The sequence below is a fragment of the Galeopterus variegatus genome, unplaced genomic scaffold (genome assembly GCF_000696425.1).
Source record: "Galeopterus variegatus unplaced genomic scaffold, G_variegatus-3.0.2 Scaffold92, whole genome shotgun sequence".
Taxonomy (NCBI): domain Eukaryota; kingdom Metazoa; phylum Chordata; class Mammalia; order Dermoptera; family Cynocephalidae; genus Galeopterus; species Galeopterus variegatus.
The window spans coordinates 1100510-1123886 of NW_007726203.1; the positions used below are offsets into that span (position 1 = coordinate 1100510).

The 23377-nt window shown below is 42.2% G+C and overlaps 1 protein-coding gene across 1 annotated transcript in view; it reads left to right on the top strand.

Moving 5' to 3' along the window:
• Positions 1 to 23377, top strand: part of LOC103598100 (ATP-binding cassette sub-family A member 3-like) — a gene marked incomplete at its 3' end in the record, with an annotated part of 76704 nt that overhangs the window by 34098 nt on the left and 19229 nt on the right. The window contains exons 8-11 of the mRNA XM_008582038.1: positions 6586 to 6759; positions 18874 to 19046; positions 20044 to 20142; positions 21907 to 22036. Coding sequence (XP_008580260.1) covers positions 6586 to 6759; positions 18874 to 19046; positions 20044 to 20142; positions 21907 to 22036 — 576 coding nt within the window. The remainder of the gene's footprint in view (positions 1 to 6585; positions 6760 to 18873; positions 19047 to 20043; positions 20143 to 21906; positions 22037 to 23377) is intronic.

The window sequence follows — 23377 nt, forward strand, 5'->3', positions numbered from 1 at the left end:
CAAGCAATTATATAGATTAAAAAAACAAGATACCCAATTAACAAATGGGCAAAAGAGCTAAGTAGGCATTTCTCTAAGGAAGATATACAAATGGCCAACAGACATATGATAAAATGCTCAACATCACTCGGCATCCCAGAAATGCAAATCAAAACTACACTGAGATACCGTCTTACCCCAGTTAGGATGGCTAAAATCCAAAAGACTCTGAACGATAAATGCTGGCGAGGTTGCGGAGAAAAAGGAACTCTCATACATTGTTGGTGGGACAGCAAAATGGTGCAGCCTCTATGGAAAATAGTATGGAGGTTCCTCAAACAATTGCAGATAGATCTACCATATGACCCAGCTATCCTTCTGCTGGGAATATACCCAGAGGAATGGAAATCATCACGTCGAAGGTATACCTGTACCCCAATGTTCATCGCAGCACTCTTTACAATAGCCAAGAGTTAGAACCAGCCCAAATGTCCATCATTGGATGAGTGGATACGGAAAATGTGGTATATCTACACAATGGAATACTACTCAGCTATAAAAATGAATGCAATACTGCCATTTGCAGCAACATGTATGGACCTTGAGAGAATTATATTAAGTGAAACGAGTCAGGCACAGAAAGAGAAATACCACATGTTCTCACTTATTGGTGGGAGCTAAAAATAAATAAATAAATTCACACACACACACACATACACACACACACACACACAGAAAAACCGGGGGTGCGGGGAAGAAGATATAACTACTACAATGCCTTGAATGTGACACGACAAGGAAACAGAAAGGACATTGTTGGGTGCGAGGGAGGAGACGGAGGTGGGAGGGAAGTTTCGGTAATGGGCCACAATAATCAACCACATTGTATATCAACAAAATAAAATAAAATAAAAAGAAACTTTCCCAACCTAATAAGGAACACTTATGAAATCCCCAGCTAGCATCATATTCAACAGTGAAGATTGAAAGCCTTCGCCTTAAGATCAAGAACAAGATAAGGATACATGTTTTCACCACTTCTATTCAACATTGCATCGGAAGTTCTAGCCAGAGCAATTAGGAAAGAATAAGAAATAAAAGGCATCCAACTGGAGAGGGAGAAGTAAAACTAACTGTATTCAAAGATGATATGATCTTATATAGAGAAAATCCTAGAGAATCCACACAAAATTCTACTAGAGGTAATAAATGAATTCAGCAAACTTGCAGGATACAAGATTAACACACAAAAATCAGTTATATTTCTAGACACTAGCAATGAACATTCTCAAAAGAAAATTAAGAAAACAATTTCACTTAGAAGAGCATCCAAAGTAAGATACCCAGGAATAAATTTAACCAAGGAGGTGAAAGACTCATACAGTGAAGACTACAAAACATTGCTGAAAGAAATCAAAGAATACTTAAATCAATAGAAATACACCCCATGCTCATGGATTGAAAGCTGTAATGTTAAGATGGCAATATTCTGCAAATTGATACAGATTCAATGCAATTCCTATTAAAGTCCCAGCTGCCTTTTTTTTCCCCCCAGAGATGGACAAGCTGATCCTAAAATTCATATGGATTACAAGGGGACTCAAAAACCAAAGAAATATTGAAAAGGAAGAACAAAGTTGGAAGACTCACATTTCCTGATTTCAAACTTACTACAAAACTACAGGGGTCATTACAATACAGGTTTGGCATAACAATAGACATATAGACCAATGGAAAGAACTGAGAGTCCAACAATAAATCCATACATCTATGGTAATTGATTTTTGATAAGGGTGCCAAGACCATTCAATGGGAAAAGAATAATCTCTTCAACAAATGGTGCTGAGATGACTGGATAACCATTTGTTAAAGAATGAAGTTGGATTCCTACTTCACTCCATGTACAAAAATGAACTCAAAATGGATCCATAACCTAAATATAAGAGTAAAACTGTAAATCTGCTAGAAAAAAAACATAGGATAAACCTTCATGACCTCATATTTAGCAATACATTCTTAGATTTGACACCCCAAACAAGAGCAATAAAAGAAAAAAATAATTAAATCAAATGTTATCAAAATTTAGAATTTTTGTTCATCAAGGAGATAATCAAGAAATTGAAAAGACAAATACAGAATGGGAAATCATATACCGATAAGGGTTTAGTATCTAGTATTCATACAGAATTCTTGCAACTCAACAACAAAAAGACAAACAACCCAATTTTAAAATGGGCAAAGGACTTGAATAAACATTTCTCCAAAGAAGATATACAGATATCCAAGAAGCACATGAAAAGATGTTCAACATTATTGGTTATTAAAGAAATGCAAAGTAAAACCACAATGAGATACCACTTCACACCCACTAGGATGTTTTTAATTAAAAAACAAGCAAACAGAAAATAAGTGTTCATGAGGGTATTCTGGGGGGCAATGAATGTTTTGGAACTTGATATAAATGGTGGTTACACACATTGTGAATGTACTAAGTGCCACAGAATTGTAAACTTTTAAATGGTTAATTTTATGTTATGTTAATTTTTCCTTAAAAAAAAGAATAAAAAAGACAACCCAGTTAGCATAATGTGTTCAAGGTTCATCCAAGTTATAACACATATCAGTACTTCACTCCTTTTTATGGATGGATAATCTGTCCTAGGTGCATACCACAATTTGTTTATCCATTCATCTGTTGATGAACAGTTGACTTGTTCTCACCTTTGGCTATTATAAATAATGCTGCTATGAACATTCATGTACACATTTCTGTATGGATACTGCAGTCCTTAACAAGAAACAACAACAATCCTAGGGTAGAGAGAAGAATCTGACTTCCAGAGTTACCACATTACATTATTCAAAATGTCCAATTCTCAACAACAACAACAACAAAAAATACAAAGAATACACACACACACAAAAAAAAAAAAAAAAAAAAAAAGGAAAAAAAATTCCAGGAGAGTATGGCCCATTCACAGGAAAAAAGAAGTCAACAGAAACCATTCATGAAGAAACCCAGACACTGAACTTACTAAAACCAAGAACTACTTGATTAACATCCGAGAAGGTAGGAAAAGATGAACACAGAAAAACAGTAGGAAAAAAATCTTTTTAAATAGCAAAGTGGTAGACTTGAGCAAGTCATATCAAAATTACATTAAATATAAATGGATTAAATGCATCAGTTAGAAAGCAAAGGTTATCCAATGAGATTTAAAAAAAGGAATACCAAATTGAAAGATGTACTGTAAATATAAAGATTTTAGTTAAAAGTGAAAGGTTGGAAAAAGGTACACTGTGCAAACAGCAAGAACAAGAAAGCTAGTATAGCTAAAATTACATCAAAGATACCCTTTAAGACAAAAGAGTATTACCAAAGATAGAGAAGGACATCTCATAATAATGAATGTATAAATTCATCAGGGAGACAATCATAAATGTAAAACCTATAATAACAGAGCTACAAAATACATGAAGGGAGAAGTAGACAAATCTACAGCCATAGTTAGAGTTTAACATCTTTCTGATTTGTTAGAATAATTTGATTTGAAAACTCTGTAAGGATATAGATTTGTATACTACCACAGACTACCTTGACCTAACTCACTATTGTATTTTCCTCTAATTTGGTCTTGAGGTCTCTCTCTAGAGAGTGGCTATAAATTCTATCCCTTCCCTGATAGTGTGTGTTTACATTGTGCCTTTCATGGGATACTTCTTTATTTTTTATTTTTTGGCAGCTGGCCAATAGAGGGATCCAAATCCTTTTTATCACACTCTAACCAGTACCACACTCTAACCAAGTGAGCTAACTGGTCAGCCCTTGGGAGATATTTTAAGAACAAAAAGAACTGCAAAGAAATTTTAAGCTATAATTAGTAGTTTTATTGTTAGTAGTAGTATTGGTATTGTTATGTTGAAACTAACTGAGATATATCAGAGGATAAAGCAAAAAAAAAAGTAAAAGCCAAGCATTTTAGTGTAAAAGAAAAGAGATACAAGGAAGTTAAGGCGATACCATATAATTGTAAGCATTAATTAGGATTATTAGTATAAGTTCATCTTTTTTTTTTTTTTCCTTTTTGTCTTTTTTCGTGTCCGGCAACGGATCGCAACCCTCAGTGCCGCGCCCGCACCGAGCGGGAACTGGTCTGTATGTGGGATCCGAACCCTCGGCGGGAGCGCCGCTGCGCTCCCAAGCGGCGCACTGCAGCAGTGTGCCACCGGGCCGGCCCTGTTTTTTATTTTTTAAAGATGACCAGTAAGGGGATCTTAACCCTTGACTTGGTGTTGTTAGCACCGCACTCTCCCAAGTGAGCCATGGTCCGGACCCTGTTCATTGTTTTTTTGAAATGTATTTCTTTACCATGTCCATTGCAAAGACCTAGAAGCAGTGGCAACCTAATAGCAATAAACACCTTAGTGTCCAGATTGTGGCCTCTGAATATCTCTAAGAGGAACCAGACCTCCTGAGAGAAAAAGCTAATTTGAGGTCTGAGGAAGCAAATGTATGAAACATGAGTATTGAATATTTTGTACCACAGCAAGGAAGCTCTCACATACTAATGAGATAAAAAAGTCAACTTGAAGATGTATCCACTCACCTAAGATAGGATATTTTGAGCACCAAAAATGAGTAATTGCAATGGGTGGAAACATATAAAATATTAATATGTAAAAATCCATGATTTATAATGATACAAAAAAATGACCTTACTGGTCATCACTGAAGATTGCTGGGGCACCTGTCCCTCACAGCCCTGCACCACCACAAGCACTAAAAGTAGGAAGGTGTATTCCTTGCTCCTGATTGCTGCCTCCAGATCATTTCTCTCTCCTTTTTGCTTAAAAAACTCAGCTCCTTTGAAGTGAGGTCATCAGACTAAACCAAGTGGTGCCTTTTGTTGAAGTTATCCACTGCTCCTAGTTACTTCTCATTCATTGAAGCATGTTAGCTCCTGGCTTCATTAACTACTGCTATGACCATTCTTGATGGCCCAATTCCCTTTTCTCTCAGATCGTTGACCTGCAAGTTCCAATGATCTCTTCTGCACTCCACAGCAGTGATCCCATGCTCCCATGGTCATCCTCTAAACTTCGATCTTATTAATAATTGAAACTCCAGAATCTCAGGTCCAAACATCCCATTCTTGAATTCCACTGCCTCTCCTGTTAGTTCCTTTCCCTTTGTACCCTCCCCTTCCAACAATTCTTTGACCCCCATCAAGCCCTCTGATCCATTGGCCCTACCCCATTTTCACCACCTGTCACTCCCACCGTGTGCCTCACTTGCTTCTTTACCCAGATCAGATCCCGTGGTCTATTACTATGATAACTTCTTTAACTTAACCCATCAGTTATCCATTGAACTTTTATGGCAAAACCTCAACCCTGGTGAAACCCAGCTCCATGTCTTCCCTGCACCTGAAATTGAGCAGCAGAACTTGGCTGAAGAAAAATTCACCACTGTGCTGACTGGTTTTTTCTTTTAGGTCCACGATTCTCAAGTGGGGGTCCTGAGCACAGGCTTGCAATCCGGCCACATTCTGTCAGCAATTTGTCCCACATCTGTCTGAGATAACTATTCCAAACCTCTCCCACTCCTCAAATGAACATTTGCCCCTTCATCACTGAGGTCAAAAGCTTGAGCTCTGGCCTCAAAGTGCTGCCTGTACTTGCATCTCAGTGTGGACGCTGACCTCAAGTGGGTCGCTAGACTCTGCACATCCACCCACTTCAGTGAAATTGTGAAAATAATAGTACTTACCTCATAACTTAGTTCTGAGGATTAAATGGAATATTGCATTTAAAATGCTCAGAGCAGTACTTGGTATACAGTAAGAGCTTCCTCAATGTTAGCAACTACTATCACCTTTTACAAAAGAAGAAACTGGGATTCAGAATTCTGGAAGATCAGCCAATAGTTCATTTAGCCAGGTTCAGCCAACGGCTGCCTCGGTCTTAACTGCAGCTCTTTTTTTACACGTACATATACAAATCCTTATATTTTCAGTCCTTATTCTCTTAACTTCCTAGAAGTGAAACATTTGCATGTAACTTGAGTTCAGCCTCCAGACTTCAGTCAGATTGACCTTATCTCCAAATCTGAAGCCACCATGTTTAGAGCCTGGAAAATCCTGAGTCCTTGACCATCATTTACTAGCTTCATGACACTGAGCAGATTTAATGTGGCTAAGCCTCAGTTTCCTCCTTTGCAAAATGGGGAGATTATAAAGACTAAATAAGATGATGTATATACAGGGCTTGCCAGAGTGCCAGGGAGTGCTTAAAAGATGCAATACTCATCTTTGAAGAAGAGGGTTTTTATCGTATCATTTTAGAGGTGGTTTAGGCAGTTAGGTATCTGTGGCTTTACGTTAGGATATTCATTTTTTAGGTGCTGCAAATGTTCTGTGCCTTTCTCTGGTGAGAGTGCAACTACAAAAGGTGTCTACTGAAATTTCTTAAATGATTGCTTCCCTTCTGAAATGCTGAGACAAATGCAGAGACACTTTCCTTGCCATAGCAGGGTAAGGGCTTATGCCATAGTTCTCTGTGCATTAGTGACGGATCTCTTTTCATTTCTTCCCTCTGAATGTGCAGCCCACGTTGCAACTGCCTTAGGAGGGATCATCTTCTTCTTCACCTACGTCCCATACCTGTACCTCATTTTCAGCTACCCCCAGAGGAGCTCCTTGCAAAAGATCGTGTCTTGTTTGTTCTCAAATGTTGCCATGGCACTGGGAGCCCGATTCATCTCCATATTTGAGGCAAAAGGTGAGGCCTTATCTTTTCCAAACTCTCTTTTAGCTACTTTGATGTTTTGCCATGGGCAAGGCTGACCTTTGTTTCCAAATAAACATAACTGGCAGATTTCATTCAGTGTTCTTCACATTTACGATTTACTTACAGCTATGGTAGGGACTGTGTGGGACACTAAAGAAATGTAGAATACGGTTCGCATCATACAGCTTACAATGTAGTTGGGGAGAAAAACTAAAGCATATTAAAGAATTAGGAAATTATGTGTGTATATAATTATATAAATATAAAATACTTAGATTTATGACTAGAAGTTTGGATAACATTTTGGAACTTTACAGATAATGTAGTGCTTTTTACATATATCATATTTTATTCTCATAGACTTTGGGGTCCTTCTCTTACAGGTTGGTTTAGGGGACCTTCCATCTGAGGTGTTCTAGCTCCTTTATAACTTCCACAGTTGGAATGCAATCCCAAGTTTTCTTTGTCTTTATGCTTCTGAAGTGTGAAGAATTCCTCAGAACATCTACATTTCATTGCAGGAGATTACAGCCTGAGTATCAATCAAAATGCAGGACCCATTGAAACTCTGTGGGGCTTTAGTACTTAGTGTTTCCAATTTCAATGGTACACTAAGGTGATATACTGTGAACACTCTAGCAAGTGCCTTCATTACTCAGCGTTAGCTATTATCACCAGAATCCTGGTTCTAGATATTACACCCTGGCTTAGAAGCAGATAGTAGGAATAGGAGTTTTAAGTTGGATCTAGTTTGTGGATCCCCTTGTTGTGATTGTAATAATCTCCAATTACCTGATTAGAGGCATCACCTACCAACAAATTTCTTTAAGTTGGGATGGTCCAAATGGGCCGTTGGGTTAAGACTGCCTAAAATATAATAAAGAATGTGAACTTGGCCAGAATTTATTGAAAGTGAGTGGTTTTCTTTAACAAAGTAATATGGAACCACAATTTAAAAATACTGATGGGAAAAAATAGGTTTAAAATGGTACCTCTGATTCCTTATGTTAGGGAGTTAATATGAGTACTTTGTGGGGCCTGTCTGTTGAAAGTTGAGGGAATTTAGGTGAGAGATTTGACTGAATAAACTCTTAGTTTTGTTTCCACACTGAAGTTTTCTTGGTTTGAAAGCATACTGCCCCTGTTGATGTTGTGATCAGTGTTCCTTCCTGAAAGGCACAGAGTGGCTCACAAATGCCGTCTACGGTTACAGATGAAGGAACGCAGATGTGTATGATCGCAAGCCGGTACAAATATCTAAAGATATGGTTAGTGAAATGTGGGAACTCCAAGGACAGTATTTTTTATTTAGAATCCTTATACTTTTGCTGCATTGAATTTTTCTGTTCATCTGACCTATCTGCTTAAATCAGTTTCAGGCATTATAAAAAGTGAGTGAACTGATGAAATTCCCGTATAAATTTTCTCAATACATCTAGTATAGAGCTTTCCATTGTAATCTTGAGCAGGAATCACTATATACAAAGTGTTTCAGAGCTCTAGGTTGGAAGTTAATTGGCCCACTCTGTGGTCATATAACAGAAATTTTTTTTTTCCTTTTTGTCTTTTCTCGTGACCGGTAACGGGATCGCAACCCTTGGTGTCGCACCCGCACCACGCTCAGCCAGTGAGCGGACTGGTCTCCATATGGGATCTGAACCCTCGGCGGGAGCGCCACCACACTCCCAAGCGCCGCACTCAACCGAGTGTGCCACCGGGCCGGCCCTGACAGAAATATTTTATCCTCTTCTTAAAATCAGGATTTGCATGTTTGTGAAGCAGCTGGGTTTGTCACTCAAGGCTCTCATTGATTGGTTTATTTATTAATTCATTATTTGCTAGACTGTTTTTAGTTTTAGAGTGTCTCGATCAATAGCATCCTTCTTCCCTCCTTAATTTTTGAATGAATCCAGAGGTAAAACAAAGGCATTGTGATATTAACACCAAAGTGTCCGTTTTATAACTCCTAAAGACGACTTTGGATGATGTAGTTCAGCATGACAGCCAGACATACTTACTGACTCTCTGCCTCCATCTGAGATGAAGTTCGAGCCAGGAGACCAGACACTCCTACCCATTTAGCTGCTTTTCATTGTTCTAGAATGGAAAGGAAAGAAGAAAGTAATGAAATTTCACGCCTCCCTGGTTTAGGCATTTTGACAAATTGATAAATGTGGACCTGGTTACTCACCAAGTATTATTCTTTTGTGGGAACAGAAGCCTGTGGGGCAAGAGGCCAATAGGTTTAGAGAAAAATCGCTCTTGGAAAGAAGAGGGTGAGGAAGAGGCATTACCATCTAGTGACAGTAAACCGTAAGAGCAGGGATCCAGTCTATTTTCTTTTCTACCCTGTTTCCCCAGTGTCTAGATTAGACACTTCCCTAGTGTCTGGTAAAATGTTGACACCCAAATATGCAATGTTAAGTGAATGAGTGAATGAATAGGACCCGCTGGCTTTCTGGCCAGGAGGTGTCCTAGTCAAGTCTCTACTGAGAGGAGAAGCTGGCAGTGCTCCCTCAGGAGTCATTACAAGGAGAGGTATCTTGTGTCTTGATTATTCAGATCATCTCTCCTGTTGCAAATAGTGAGAAATAAGCAATTTTTTAAATCCCTTAAGAGAATCAAAGAGTTAATGCAGGTACTAAAGAACCACCTGGCCAAAACCTTAGGGAAACTGCTGATCCCAAAAAGTAAACAGCACCAAAGCCACTTTTGCTCAGAGGTCAATTACTAACAGGAAGACTTTGGGCTTCTATTTGAATGGCCGATTGGGAAAAGGGAGTTAGACATCAAGGCCCAGGGTTCCTCCCAGGTGGAGAGCATACTAGGAGACCCTCTCCACATTAATCTGGGCTCCCAAGAGCTACACCTTTAGAATAACTGTGACCCAGAAATAAATCCAACAGTCGAAGGTTAGGCTCTCTGTGACACAGACTCTGAGATGGAATTCAGCTGCAAGATATTTATTAGGGAGTACCCTTGGGATAACACCTGTGGAAGGCACGGGGAAGAAGCAAGATTGGGCAGAGGGAAAAATTGAGCTACAATATAGTCCTGACAGTCTTGGACAGTTCTAGAGCTAAAATGGTCCATCTGAGTGGCCTGCATTGGGCTGAAATGGACAGGCCTTTATACCTCCATCAGTCATTGGATATGGGCCAACCAAGAAAGGGCATGACCTTGGGCTAAGCAGCTGTGCAGCTAAGACATCCCTAAGGGGCTGGCAGATAAAAGGCCTCTGCCATAGCACTTCCAATGGTTGAGGCAACAACTTTCTTGAAGGGGATCAGGGAAGTACATCTCCATGTCCACCTACCATCCCTTTATAACCTAGAAGACCTCAGGGAATGTTGCCGTGGTGCTTACCATATCATGGAAGGAAAACAAAGAAAACAATTGCCCCTGAGAAATTGTTGCAAGCTAGTTCTTCAGAGGCATTGCAGTCCAGGTTCATATTGCATGAGTAGACCAGGTAACTTTAAGCAGTGAACCAATTTAAAATTGTCCCAGAATGATAAAGCTCCTACAAAGATGCCTGGCAGAAGCAGCTGCACACGCTTTCTGGAGGAAGGCACTTTTATCCTCTGCCATGAGGAATCCTCACAGATAGTTTTTCAAGGGCAATAAGCATCACAACAAAAAGTAGTTAAAGACATGAAAAAATAAATCACTGTAGGTGAGAACCAACAGAACCAGAAAAAAAGTAGAAACAGGTTCACAAAGGCCTCACATTTTTGAATTATCAGAACACAGATTATAAAACAATGCTTACTATATACTCTTTAGAAAGACAAGCTTGAAAATATCTGTAAGAACAGGAACAATTAAAAGTGACCTAGTGTTAAGGTTTGAATGTCCCCAAAACTCACTGAAGCTTAACCCCCATTGTAATAGTGTTAAGAGGGTGGGAAATCAGATTATGGTTTTAAAAGGCATGGCCTTTGGGATGTGACTGGATCATGGGGACTCTGTCCTCATGAATGTATTAATCCATTCATGGATCCATCCAGTGGATTAATGAATTAATGGGTTATCAGGGAGTAGACTGGGGACTTTAATAAGGAAAGGATGAAAGCATGTGGAAATGCACTCTTGCTTAGCCATTGCTGTGTGATACCCTGTGTTGCCACGGGACTCTGAAGAGAGTTCCTATCAAGAAGGGGATGTGCCCCTTGGCCTTGGACTTCCCAGCCTCCAAAACTGTAAGAAATTAATTCTGCTTCTTTATAAATTACCCAGTTTCAGGTATTCTGTTAAACACATACACAACTGTGATAGAACACTGCCTAGTACACTTAGGGAGTATGAAAAAGGATGAAATAATAAATACTTCCAGAAATGCAAAATACAGTAACAAAGTTAAAAACCTAGTGGATGAGTTAACAGGAAATTTGAAACAGCTGAAAGGAGAATTAGTGAACTGAAAGTAGGTTAGAAAAAATAATCCAGAAGGCAGCACAGAGGATTAAAAAACTTTAAAATATGGAAGAGAGTGTAAGAGACATGCAGAAAAGAGTAAGAAGAGGGCCAACCCTTGGGAGAGAGTGGTGCTGATAACACCAAGGCCACGGGTTCAGATCCCTATATAGGGATGGCCATTTAGCTCACTTGGGAGAGCGCGGTGCTGACAACACCAAGTCAAGGGTTAAGATCCCCTTACCAGTCATCTTCGAAAAAAGAAAAGAAAAGAGTAAGAAGGATATACATGCATTTAACCAAAGTTCCAGTAGCAAAAGAAAGAGAATGGGGCAGAGGAAATACATTTAAAGAGATAGTGACCAAAGTATTCCCAAACTAGAATTTGGGAAGCTGAGCAAATCCCAAACAGGATTAATAAAAAGATGAATAAGCAGAAATCAATTCTAGACTTATCAATTAAAACTGAGCACACCAGAGGTCAAGTGAAAAATCTTAAGAGTAGCCCAAGAAAAAAAGACAAATTGCTTTTCATAGGAGCAACAGTGGGAGCCTGAAGACAGTGATTTTATACAATGACTGTATTAATAAAACAAACAAACAAAAAGGATATATTCAGATTTTCAAAAAAGAGGTAAAATTAAAATACATAAGAGGAATTTTTGAGGGTATAAAATTAGAAATCAAAAGAGGGTAAATACTTTCTGGAAAGAGAGTAAAGATATTAATTAACTTTAGACTTTGCTAAGTGAAGTATGCAAGGTGTAATCATTACTGAGCCAACCACCAAAAGGCTAGAAACAGTGTACTGTATAACTTTCAAATAGATAGAGAGAAAATGTAATAACCAAAAGATTGGTTGAGTCAAAAAGAAGGTTAGGGTGGGGAATAGAGAGATATTATGTCACATGGCCAGATCTACTCCAAGGGAATTAAGAAGTCAGGCAACAGGACTGTCATAGTTGACTTAGAACAATCCAAATTGAACAGGTGTGAGGACAGAGGGAGTTTGCCAAATTTTTTTCAGCACCCTGCTCCCAAACGTAATTAGATAAATTGTGGAAAGAAGTAACATCTAACTCCTACTCAGTCTAAACTCCACCAGTTGTATGTGTGTTTTAAAGGAACTTGATGATCTGATTCTCAAATTTATATGGGAGTGTAAAGAAACAGAAAGAAAGCCCAGACAAAAGCATTTCTAAATGTCAGAGATGATACTACAGAGCAGTGGGGATTCAATAAATGGTTCTGGGGCAATTAGAGAGCTTTATGGGAAAACACAAAATTGGATCCTCATTTACACCATACACAGAAATCAAGTCCACTGTCAAAATACTATAAAGTTTTTTAGACATGATATAGAAGCATATATTCATATCCTTGAAGTAGGAAGAACTTCTTAAACTAAGACACAAAAATAACCATAAAGGAAAAGAATTTAAAATTTGACATTAAAATTAAAATGCCATAAAGAGAAGGAAAAGACAGCTATAGTGTAGGGGAAGATACTTACAACACATTTAATGTACAAAAGACTTGTACCCAGAATATTTAAAGAACTCATAAAATCAATTAGAAATCTGATCTTGTAGTAAGAAAAACAGGCAAAAAGACTTCACTAGACACTTTGAGAAAAAGGATATCCAAATGGCCAATAAATGTAGTATACAAGCTAGAAGAAAATGAAGTGGCTTTTTTTTTTTTTCCTGTCCTTTTTGGAGACGGCCGCACCACACTCAGCCAGTGAGCGCTGTGAGCGCACCGGTGATCCCTATGTAGGATCCGAACCCGCGGCAGAAGCGCTTCTGCGCTCCCAATGCCGCACTCTCCCGAGTGCGCCACGGGCTCGGCCCTGAAGTGATATTTTTAAGGTGCTGAAAGAAAAACCCGATCAACTCAGAATTCTTCGCCCAGTGAAAATATCTCAAAAATTAGAGATAAAGACGCTCTCAAGTAAACAAAAACTGAGAAAATTAATTGCTTAGCAGACATTACAAGAAATGTTGAGCTCTTCAGGCAAAAAGTATATCATTTATTTTTTTAATTTTAATTTTTATTGAATCAAAATTGATTATGTATATTTTTGGGTTTCAACATTGAGATATGTTGATTGAATCAATATTACTAGCATATATGTTGTTACAAATTGTAACTATTCTTTATGCCCCTTGTCCAATCCCTCCTCATCCCCCTTCTCCCCCTCCCCCCCTCAATCACCCTAGATTTCTTTTCTCCCTCTGAAAGAATAATGGTTACTTTGTTAATTTGCTGCCCAAATGATCTGTCCAAAGCTGAGAGGCGTGATCAGGTCCTCCAATACTATCATAGAGCAGATGCCTCTTCTGTCACTATGAAATGGGCTCTGTGGAGATAGATATCCTCTTCCTTTCTTTATCTCTGCTGGTGACTCTCCTTGTGTCAACTCACTCCAGTGGCTGGTGGACCATCTGTGTGGTGTTTGTGGCATCTAGCCACCTTTGTGGCAGCCATGGTTATCATGGTGGCTATGGTGGGCCACCCACATGGAGGAGATGTTTTGGCCTGCTCTGTGGTGCTGGCAGTGTGCCTGGTTGTGGAGAGTGTCTGATCCCCAGTTCCATGCCCTGGGTCGCCGAGTGGGTCCCAAGGCACTGGCACAGTGTGCCTGGTTGTGGGAGGGAGGTCCAGTTCCCTTCTCCATACCCTGGATCCCCGGGTAGGCCCTGAGGCACTGGCACGGGGTGCTTGGTTGTGTGAGGGGGCGGCTCCAGTCCCAGGCTCCATACCCCAGTCCCAGCATGGGCCCCGAAGCATTGGTGCAGGGTGCCTGGTAGTGGGAAGGGGGTCCGGTCCCCTTCTCCATGTCCTGGGTCCCTGGGCAGGCCCCAAGGCACTGGCATTGTGTGCCTCGTTGTGGGAGGGAGGTTCGGTCCCCTTCTCCATGCCTCAGGCCCCTGGGTGGGCCCTGATGCACTGACCTGGCATGCCTGGTTATGGGAGGGTGGGTCTGGTCCCAGCACCTTACCCCATGTCCCTGGGCAGGCCCCGAAGTACTGGCGTGGTGAGCCTGGTTGTGGGAAGGGGCTCTGGTCCCCTTCTCCATGCCCCTGGTCTCAAGGAAGGCCCCGAGGCACTATCATGGAGTGCCTGGTTGGGGGGGGTCCGGACCTCAGTTCCATACCCTGGGTCCCTGGGTGGGCCCTGGGGCACTGGGACAGGGAGCCTGATTGTGGGATAGGGGTCTTGTCCCCGTCTCCATGCCCCAGGTCCCTGGGCAGGCCCCAAGGTGCTGGCACAGTGTGCCTGGTTGTGGGAGGGGGGTCCGGTCCCTTCTCCGTGCCTTGGGCCCCTGGGCAGGACCCTTATTCACTGTCCCAGAGTGCCTGGTTGTGGGAGGGGTGTCCGGTCCCCTTCTCCATGCCCCAGGTCCCAGCACAGGCCCCAAGGTGCTGGCGTGGGGTGCCTGGTTGTGGGAGGTGGATCTGGTCCCCTTCTCCATGCCCCAGGTCCCATCATGGGCCCCAAGGAGCTGGCGTGGTGTGCCTGGTTGTGGGAGGGGGGTCCAGTACCCTTCTCCTTCCCCCAGGTCCATGAGCAGGCCCCAAGGCATTGGCGCAGGGTGCCTGGTTGTGGGAAGGTGGTCCGGTCCCCTTCTCCATGCCTCGGGCCCATGGGCAGGTCCTCATGCACTGACCTGGCATGCCTGGTTGTGGGAGGGTGGGTCTGGTCCCAGCTCCTTACCCTGTGTCTCTGGGTGGGCCTTGAGGTGCTGGCATAGTGAGCCTAGTTGTGGGAGGGGGGTCCAGTGCCCTTCTCCATGCCTTGGGTCCCCTGGCAGACCCCGAAGCATTGGTGTGGTGAGCCTGGTTGTGGGAGGTTCGTCCAGTCCCCTTCTCTATGCCCCAGGTCCCTGGGCAGGCCCCGAGGCGCTGGCATGGTGTGCCTGCTGTGAGAGGGGGGTTCCAGTCCCATTCTCCATTCCCCGGGTCCCAGTGCAGGCCCCAAGGTGCTAGTGCTGTGTGCCTGGTTGTAGGAGGGGTGTCTGGTCCCCTTCTCCATGCCTTGGGTCCTTGGGCAGACCCCGAGGTGCTGGCGTGGTTTGCCTTGTTGTGGGAGGGAGGTCTGGTCCCTTTCTCCATGCCTCGGGCCCCCAGGTGGGGCCCTGAGGCACTGTCACAGCATGCCTGGTTGTGGGAAGGGGGTCCAGTCCCTGGCTGCTAGCCCCAGGTCCCTGGGCAGGCCCCTAGGCATTGGTGGTGTGCCAGTAAGTGGGAGTGGGGTCTGGTCCTGACTCCGATCCTCAGGTTCCTGGGTGGGGCCCTGAGGTGCTGGTGGTGTGAGTGGTTGTGGGCGGGGGTCCTACCCCTGGCTTCATGCTCATGTCCCCTGGTGGGCCCCAAGGCATTCATGGTATGACTGGGCTGGAACTAAGTTTTTGTCCTTTGCTTGCTTCTAAAACAGGGGAACTTCCTGTGGGAACCAGTACTTGAGCTGTGTGGTTGAGCTAAATTGCTGCTTTGCTGCTGTTTCCCTAGGGAAGGCTTTTTGTGCAGCTCAGGGTTTAATGGTTGACCTTATAGGTACTTCCAGCTCTCCAGATACTCGTTGCACCTGGGTTGTGTAGAAACTCTGATCTGGGCCTGAGTTTTTTCATCAAACTGCACCCCGTACAATTCTGCATTCCTGACCAGTCTCCTCTGAGTGGTTCTGCACTGATTGGGGGGAGGCTTGTCTGTCCTTGCTGTGTCCCAGTGATCTCCTGGTGGGCTCATCTCCCCCACCGCCCATGCTCCAAACACTTGCCATGGGACGGGCCTTGCACTGGTCCCCTGTGATGACTCACTGGCCTCTGAGTGGCTCCCCTTTTTCAGCTGTTCTGGCTCCTCACTCTTGCGTGGGTCCATGGGAACACTATTAGTGGTCTTGCTGTCCTGGGTGCCACCAAAGTCCTCTTCTCCCCTACTGCCTCCACATAACTCCATCTAAAGGGCACAGCTGGGGCTTCTGCCAGCTCCTGCTCCATGTGGTCCAGCATTAAAGTGGCCGCAGACCAAAACACTGAGAGCAGTTTTTTCTTTCTCTTCATGGTTTCTCCTGCCTTCATGAGTTCCATAGGTCTCTCCTTCTCTTCACCTGAGCTCCAGCAGCCCACCTTGGCTGATGTTACATTTTTATAGTTGAAATTCGTTGATTTGTGGGAGAGAGTGATGCTGCAGACTGTCTATTCCACCATCTTGATTGGAAGTCAAAAAGTATATCATACAAGACAGAAATTTGGATCTACACAAACAAATTAAGAGCACTGAAAATGGAAAATAAGTTCATTTTGTCTAATTTATTTTTGCTTTAAAAGGGAGCTGTTTTTGTTTTAGCTAAAGCAAAAACAGTAGCAATGGATTGTGTTCATAGCTTGTGTAGAAGTGTAATGTATGTCAACAATAGCACAAAGGATGGGAGGAAGAATTGAGAATACAGTGTCTTGAGGTTCTTACCCAACACCTGAAACAGTAGAATATTGTTTGAAGACAGATTCCGACTAGTTAAAGATGTATATTTTACACCCAAGGGCAATACTAAATTTTTAAAAGTGGTTTAAATAATAAGTCAATAGTGAAGATAAAATGGAATCATAAAAAAATTCTCCATTAATGCAAGAAAAGGCAAAAAAAGAGGAAAAAAGAAGTGATAGTTTGGAACAAACAGTAAAGAGCTGGCAAGATGATAGATTTTAATCCAGACAATCAGTAATCACATTAAATGTGAATGATCTTGTTAATGTGCATAACAAACAGAGAGAGGCTCTCTGAAAGAAAAATGAGTTTAATTGGGATTATAACACTGCAATGGAGGGTTACATAATTGTTTGGGATAATTATCCTTGGCTATGAGGATCAACAACAAGGGTGAGGCCATTCTGAGGTTGGACAGGCAGCTGCTGTGCAGATGTTCTTGTGGAGTATTTTTGTGTAAGTTTTTGATGGCCTCTGTGCAAGGTTGTAGTTTTGAAGAGTCCTTTGTGAAAATTTTTATCAGACGTTTGTGCATGAGAAATCTCCCTTCATGGCCTTCCCCAGCTCTATCTGGCAGGGTTTTTTGCTTTTTTTTTTTTAAACAAAAGCGATTCCATTTCAATTTTGATGACATTCACAATCTAAATATACCAATTAAAAAGAAACTGTCAGGGCCGGCCTGTGGCTCACTCAGGAGAGTGTGATGCTGATGACACCAAGTCAAGGGTTAAGATCCCCTTACTGGTCATCTTATAAAAAAAAAAAAAGAAACTGTCAGATTGGATAAAAATGCAAAACCCAACTATGTGCTGCATATAAATATCAGTATAGAGATGGGGTTGTAATGGAGTGTGCACAGTTGGGATCTTTGGGGTGATTGATTTGGGGCATAGTTTTTCACAGGTATTTTCTTTGTAATTGTTAAATTATTTTATGCACTTTTCTATATGTATATTCACAATAAATAAAAATAAAATTGACAATCAAAGTTCTACTGAGGTGGAAAAGGAGCTTTGTCTTTCTCTTCCATTTGGACACTGCGGACTTTGTATTGGATGAGGATGTACCTGGCTTTCATGAACTAAGTATGCTTAACATTTGCAGCAGCTTTAGAATCAGTCCTGAGATGTGCAAGACCTGTTTGTAACCCCAAATGCAAAAGATAGAAAGGCAAAGCTCTTGGTGGGCACAAACAGACACAAATCAAAGAATCTGATCACTGGAAGGGCCTTAGAGGTCAACTGGCCCTTGCTCCTCAGAGTGTGACCTGTGTCAACTGCAGCATCAGCACTCCCAGAGATCTTGTTAGAAATGCAGAATTCTGAGCCCACCCGGACCTACCTCATCAGAATCTGCATTTTAACAAAATCCCCAGGTGATTAGCAAGCATGTTCAAGTTAGAGGAGCATTGATCTAGCCCGTCTGTCTGCTCACCAGCACTCAGATCTCTCCTGTGGTGTTACTAATTTCTACCTCCTTGATACTGCTGTGTTGGCAGCAGATGTGCAGCAGCTTGGATGCTTTCAATGAAAAGCTTTGCCAGCTTGTATTCAGATTAGACACTTGACTCACATGGGATACATATCTCCATATGTATCTGAGAATTGGTCCCAAGCCCTTCGTCAGTGCTTTCCTTTATTCCTGGAATAAGCATGTTTTGAATGTGTACTACATAATAGACCCTGGGTCAGGTGCTGGAGATATTGAGATAAAAGATAGTCCCCAGTCCCACAGACCACACGCACTGGGGACAGTGATAAGTGAACACAGTGATTCACAATGCAGTGCAGGAGCTTCTAAGAGTTAGCATGGGGTCCTCTGGATGCACATGGATTGCACATCTAATCCAGACAAGGAGAGTGGGTATACATGCTTCTTGGGTAAGGAGCTATCTTATCTGATCTTTGAAGTAAGAAGTAGCCAAGCAAAGAGGGCGGGGGAAGTATTCCACATAGCATGTGCAAAGCATGGAGACATGTCTTAGATGGCCAAATTTCTTCTTGGTACCAGTGAAATTACTGTCACCTTTTGCCAATAATAAAAAAGTTTTAACTCATGGGAGAAACTTCTCTAGCCTTCCCCTTTCCTGTGCCTAGTGTTGGTCCCGTAACACCACAGACACAAATAGTCCAGTCTTGTCATTGTTCTGGTAACCCCTCTCTGTCTTTGATGTAGTGACTGTTTCCTTCCTTTGTAATAGGCACAGGCATCCAGTGGAAGAATATAGGCAGTGTAAGTGGAGAGTTTAACTTCACTCAGGTGCTGCTGCTGCTGCTGCTGGACTCTTTCTTATACTGCTTGATAGCCTGGTACGTGGAGTCCGTCTTCCCAGGGAAGTACGGTACACCCAAGCCTTGGTACTTCTTCATCATGGTGAGTACTGATGCTGCTGTCTTATAGATGACATTAGACTTTCTCTTGTTTGTTATCAATATCTATACCCCTCTCGGTGATGCCCTGATTAACATCTCAAACTCCATGAGGTCTCTAAGCTGAGTTCATCCCAAACCTATCAACTTGTGGTTGTCAATGGAGCATAATTAATGGTGAGTCTCAGTTTCTCTGACTCTTGCCCTCTGCTTATACAGTGGGCTGGGACTGGTAGCGTCAGTCCCATACAGAGTCTCCGCAAGAGTACCTGCATAGTCTTACATGTGTCCACTCAAATGTTAGGACTCACATTCTCCTATGCTAGAGCCCTCTGGCTGCCTCTTTCCCCAATGAGCTGCACTGTTGAAATGGCCCTGAAACTCTTTGAGACCTCTGTGACCCCCAGGGCGCTGGCAGAGGGCGCAGCTTTCATTGAAAATCCCCGTGAAATTCTCAGAATCACTTCTCTCCCATGATGACCAAGTTTTTCTTACAAAGTTGAGCTCCTCATGCCTGATTCAGTCCTGATTCCTCCTGCAGCAGCCTCTGGTGTCCCTGATCCTGTACAGGTGCTCAGCTGTGACCTCTGCAAAGGTTGCCATGTTCGCCCTTCTTAGAGTGTGGGGAAATGATTAATGGTTGACTCTAGTATTTCTCCAGGCCTCAGTCCCTAGGGACGCTGAGTGCTGACACCATGGTTTCCCTTGTACACCAGGAGCCTGCATAGGAGGCCTCTTTTGTAGCTCCATCCTTGGGACCATGGTTTGTAGGTTGAAATGCAGTTGATTAGTAATGAGTCCATGAGCAATTTGCTTAACTTCTCCAGGCACCATTAAATATTTGATACAACAAGTAAACCGTGGAGTGGGAAAATCTAATTTACCAAAATATTATCTTCCAGAAAAGAAAGTCAGGTCACCTAGATGATTAATGTATAAGTTGACTTCTTCTCCAGACCTCCTACTGGTGTGGAAAACGTGTATCTGTTACACAATCACAGCTGTTCATGGGGGATCCCGGAAAAGCCCTGAAAAGCGAGTTCATTGAGGAAGAACCTACAGATTTGATAAAAGGAATTGAAATCCAACATCTATACAAGGTATCAGCTCACAAATCTTCCAAGAACTTAAGAAATAGTCCATATAAGCATCTGTTTTATTCTAAGAGTAGTTACAAGGTATGTCTGTGGTTGAGAATTTTAATTCCCTTCTGTAATACTATCCTCAAAATTAGAACTATAACTTGAAATGTCCTATTTCCTGTTATAAAGTTAAAATGACTGGGTGGAGGGTCTAGATGATCTCTTTTTGAAAACAGTGTCCTCTCATCCTCCCAATGCCAAAACACCCCTTTGTTGAAGAATTCAGCCATTTGATGGATGACTTTTATCCACCAGCATTTTTATATAGCAGATTGAATTGTAAACCAGATTTCACTCCTGGCTTCCAAATGTAGAAATAGAGGTGTTTGCTCTTCTACAAGTGTCTGCTGAGCACTGGCTACATGCAGACTCTGTGCTTAGGACTATCATAACAAGATGCCTGGATGTAATCTGTATGCCCCGGAGTGTCCTATAGAGCTTGTTTTTTTATTGGAAATCTTCCATTTTTCACTATGAAGGAAAGGTACCATCAATGGTGCAGCACTGTCACACTTGAGGCCCTATTCAGCACTTTGTATTGCCTTCTTCTGTTCATGGGATCAAGGAGATCACATCCTAGCGAGGATTCATGAAATGGGCAATAGTTCCAGCTCCTCCGCGTACTATGGTAATAGTTAGGAATGCTTTAGTTTTCACCCAACTGACTGTGGGAATTTTGTTTTCTTTTTTCACATAATAAGCAGTCTGCAGGCAGATAGTTCAGGCATCATTTCAGCTGTTCAACAAAGCTATCCCAAACCACAGCTCTTCTGGTTGATTGAATGATTAACTGATGTTCCTTGGGTCATTTGTAATTTGTAACCTGTTAGCTTTCATCTACGTGCTTATCATTTTGTGGTTGCAAGATGGCTACTGTAGCTCATCTGTGGGGAAAGATAAGGATTAAAATTCTTTATTTTGGCAAGATTTTTTCCTTCTTTCCTTCCTTCCTCCCTTCTTTTCCTTCCATAGATCATCCCTTAAAACAATCGAGATCAAACAGATGTGGGAGCAGGGGAAGTTTATCAAATTCCTTTCAGCAGCACCCTGCTCCCAAACATAATTAGGTTGTGGGAAGAAGTGACATCTAAGTTACACCCGACTGTAGGATCTGGATTCCATCCCAAATACCATTAGACAGGACAGAAATAGTCTAAAGCTGTCTCTGGGAGCGGCATATAGGTATTTTTATTTACTCTTTATAAGCTTATATATGAATTGCTTGTATAATAAGAAAAAAAATAATATTTAAAACACTGGATTTATTTGACTTGGAAAATAGGCTTGTCTGTCTGGGATTCCCTCCCAAGATCAACACCTCCCACAAAAGAAGCAGGGTGCCCTTTCTCAGGGTCTTAGCCGGGTGATGCAGAGCAAGATCTGGCTCCAGAAGCAGGGAGAAGAGTGCCCGCTCATACTCCGAGTACTTCACGCTTGAGCTCCAGGCCCTCTGTGGTTCAGGTTCTCCACTATCAGGTTCCAGGGACCAAGGAGAAGACAGATCCCCAGGACCGCTCCTGGTCTGCTTCCTTAGTAGCTCTAGGCAGTTAAACTGTAGAAGGGGCTTCCTCTTTAAACTTCCACTTGGATTCCCACACATGGATTCCCACTGATGAACTTTTCAGGGAGGTTGATGTGAGTACGCAGCCCGTCATGGGTTCTTGAGAAATGCCACTCATGTGTTCATGTTATGCTGTCAGTCACACCTTGACTTTTCTACAGGTGTTTTACAAGGGAAGGCGTGAACACACAGCAATCAAAGGTATGACCATGAATATGTACAGGGGGCAGATCACTGTTCTCCTGGGACACAACGGAGCAGGAAAAACCAGCATCTGCTTCATGCTCACAGGTACATGTGTGGGGTCAGCCCTCCTCAGGAAGCCCTGAAGAAATCATTGAACAGATGTAGACTTTTGGCTCCATCTCCCCTCATTAGATTTCACTGGCATTTTAATATCAAGCGTTGTTTGTTTTTTGTTTTATCATCTATGTAGTGTGTGGTCATTTATTTTACCCTGTACCAGCAAGAGGAAATCTTTGCTTGTTTCAATCAATCTGCAGAACTTAACATCATTCACTATTGAGAAGCTATGAATGGTACTCAACATGTTTCTTTCCTGATAGACCCTTCCTGTTACACTGAGGCACCATCAATCCCTCAACAAAAAGTTCTACCCATTTGCTTTTGATTGCCAGAGGCACTTTTAGAATGCTGCCTGGTGAATTATTCTAAAATGATTTTAGTTTCAGAATAATTTTTATGCCCAAATAATTCTTTCACATTCCAGCAACTAAAATAATATTCTGCGAGATCTGAAAACCCATTCAAGAAACATATATTTATTGAAGACTTAATATGTGCAAAGTTCTGTACAAAACCAGTGAGATGCATTTTCAACCTTCAGGGAGCTCTTAAAGCCAACCAGTTCTTCCTTGTAGCACACAGAATACCGACTGCTGTAAACTATTAGCTCCTCAAAGTTAGGCTGTCTTGATTCTCTTCACACGCTGCTGATGCACCTTCCATTGAAGATTTTTGAAGAGCAGCAAAACAGTGAAGCTTGGTTGGACGTGTCTCTGGCTGGCCTTCTGCAAGCAAGACTCTAAAACCAAGTCTGTGTGTATGTCAAGACTGGGGACTGAACCCAGCCAGTTTCCGTAGTGTTTGTTTCTAGAAGGCTGGTTGACTCTCAGGTGTAGGCATTGCTGTTCCCGGCAGTGGGACCATTTAGGGAAAGCCTCTCCTCCTGTGGAGGCTTGTGAGATCCTCACTGCCTGAAGGGTGATCCAGCTAGAACCCCAGGCTAAGTGGTCCAGGAGGCAAGCCAGGTACTAGCACTGTTTAGGGAGGCCACCTGATAGAAACACAGCTCAGACTCTTCCCTATTGCCTTCCTTCTTTTTCTGCTCCCAGTATTCCTCCAAGTCTGTAATTATTTCATTTGTTTGTATATATGTGTGTTATTTCTCTGTCTCCCCCGCTATTCCTCTCTGCAGAGAATCTGTTCTGTTTACTTCTGGATCCACAGTGCCAGAACAGTGCTTGGCCAGAATAGGCACCCAATAAATATCATTGAATAATCATGTCCATTAAGAAGAAGAAGAAAAAAAAAAAAGATTTCAGAGACAGAGGTGGATAAGAGGTTGCCAGAAACTGGGGGGAAGGAATAATGAGAAGTTATTGCTTAATG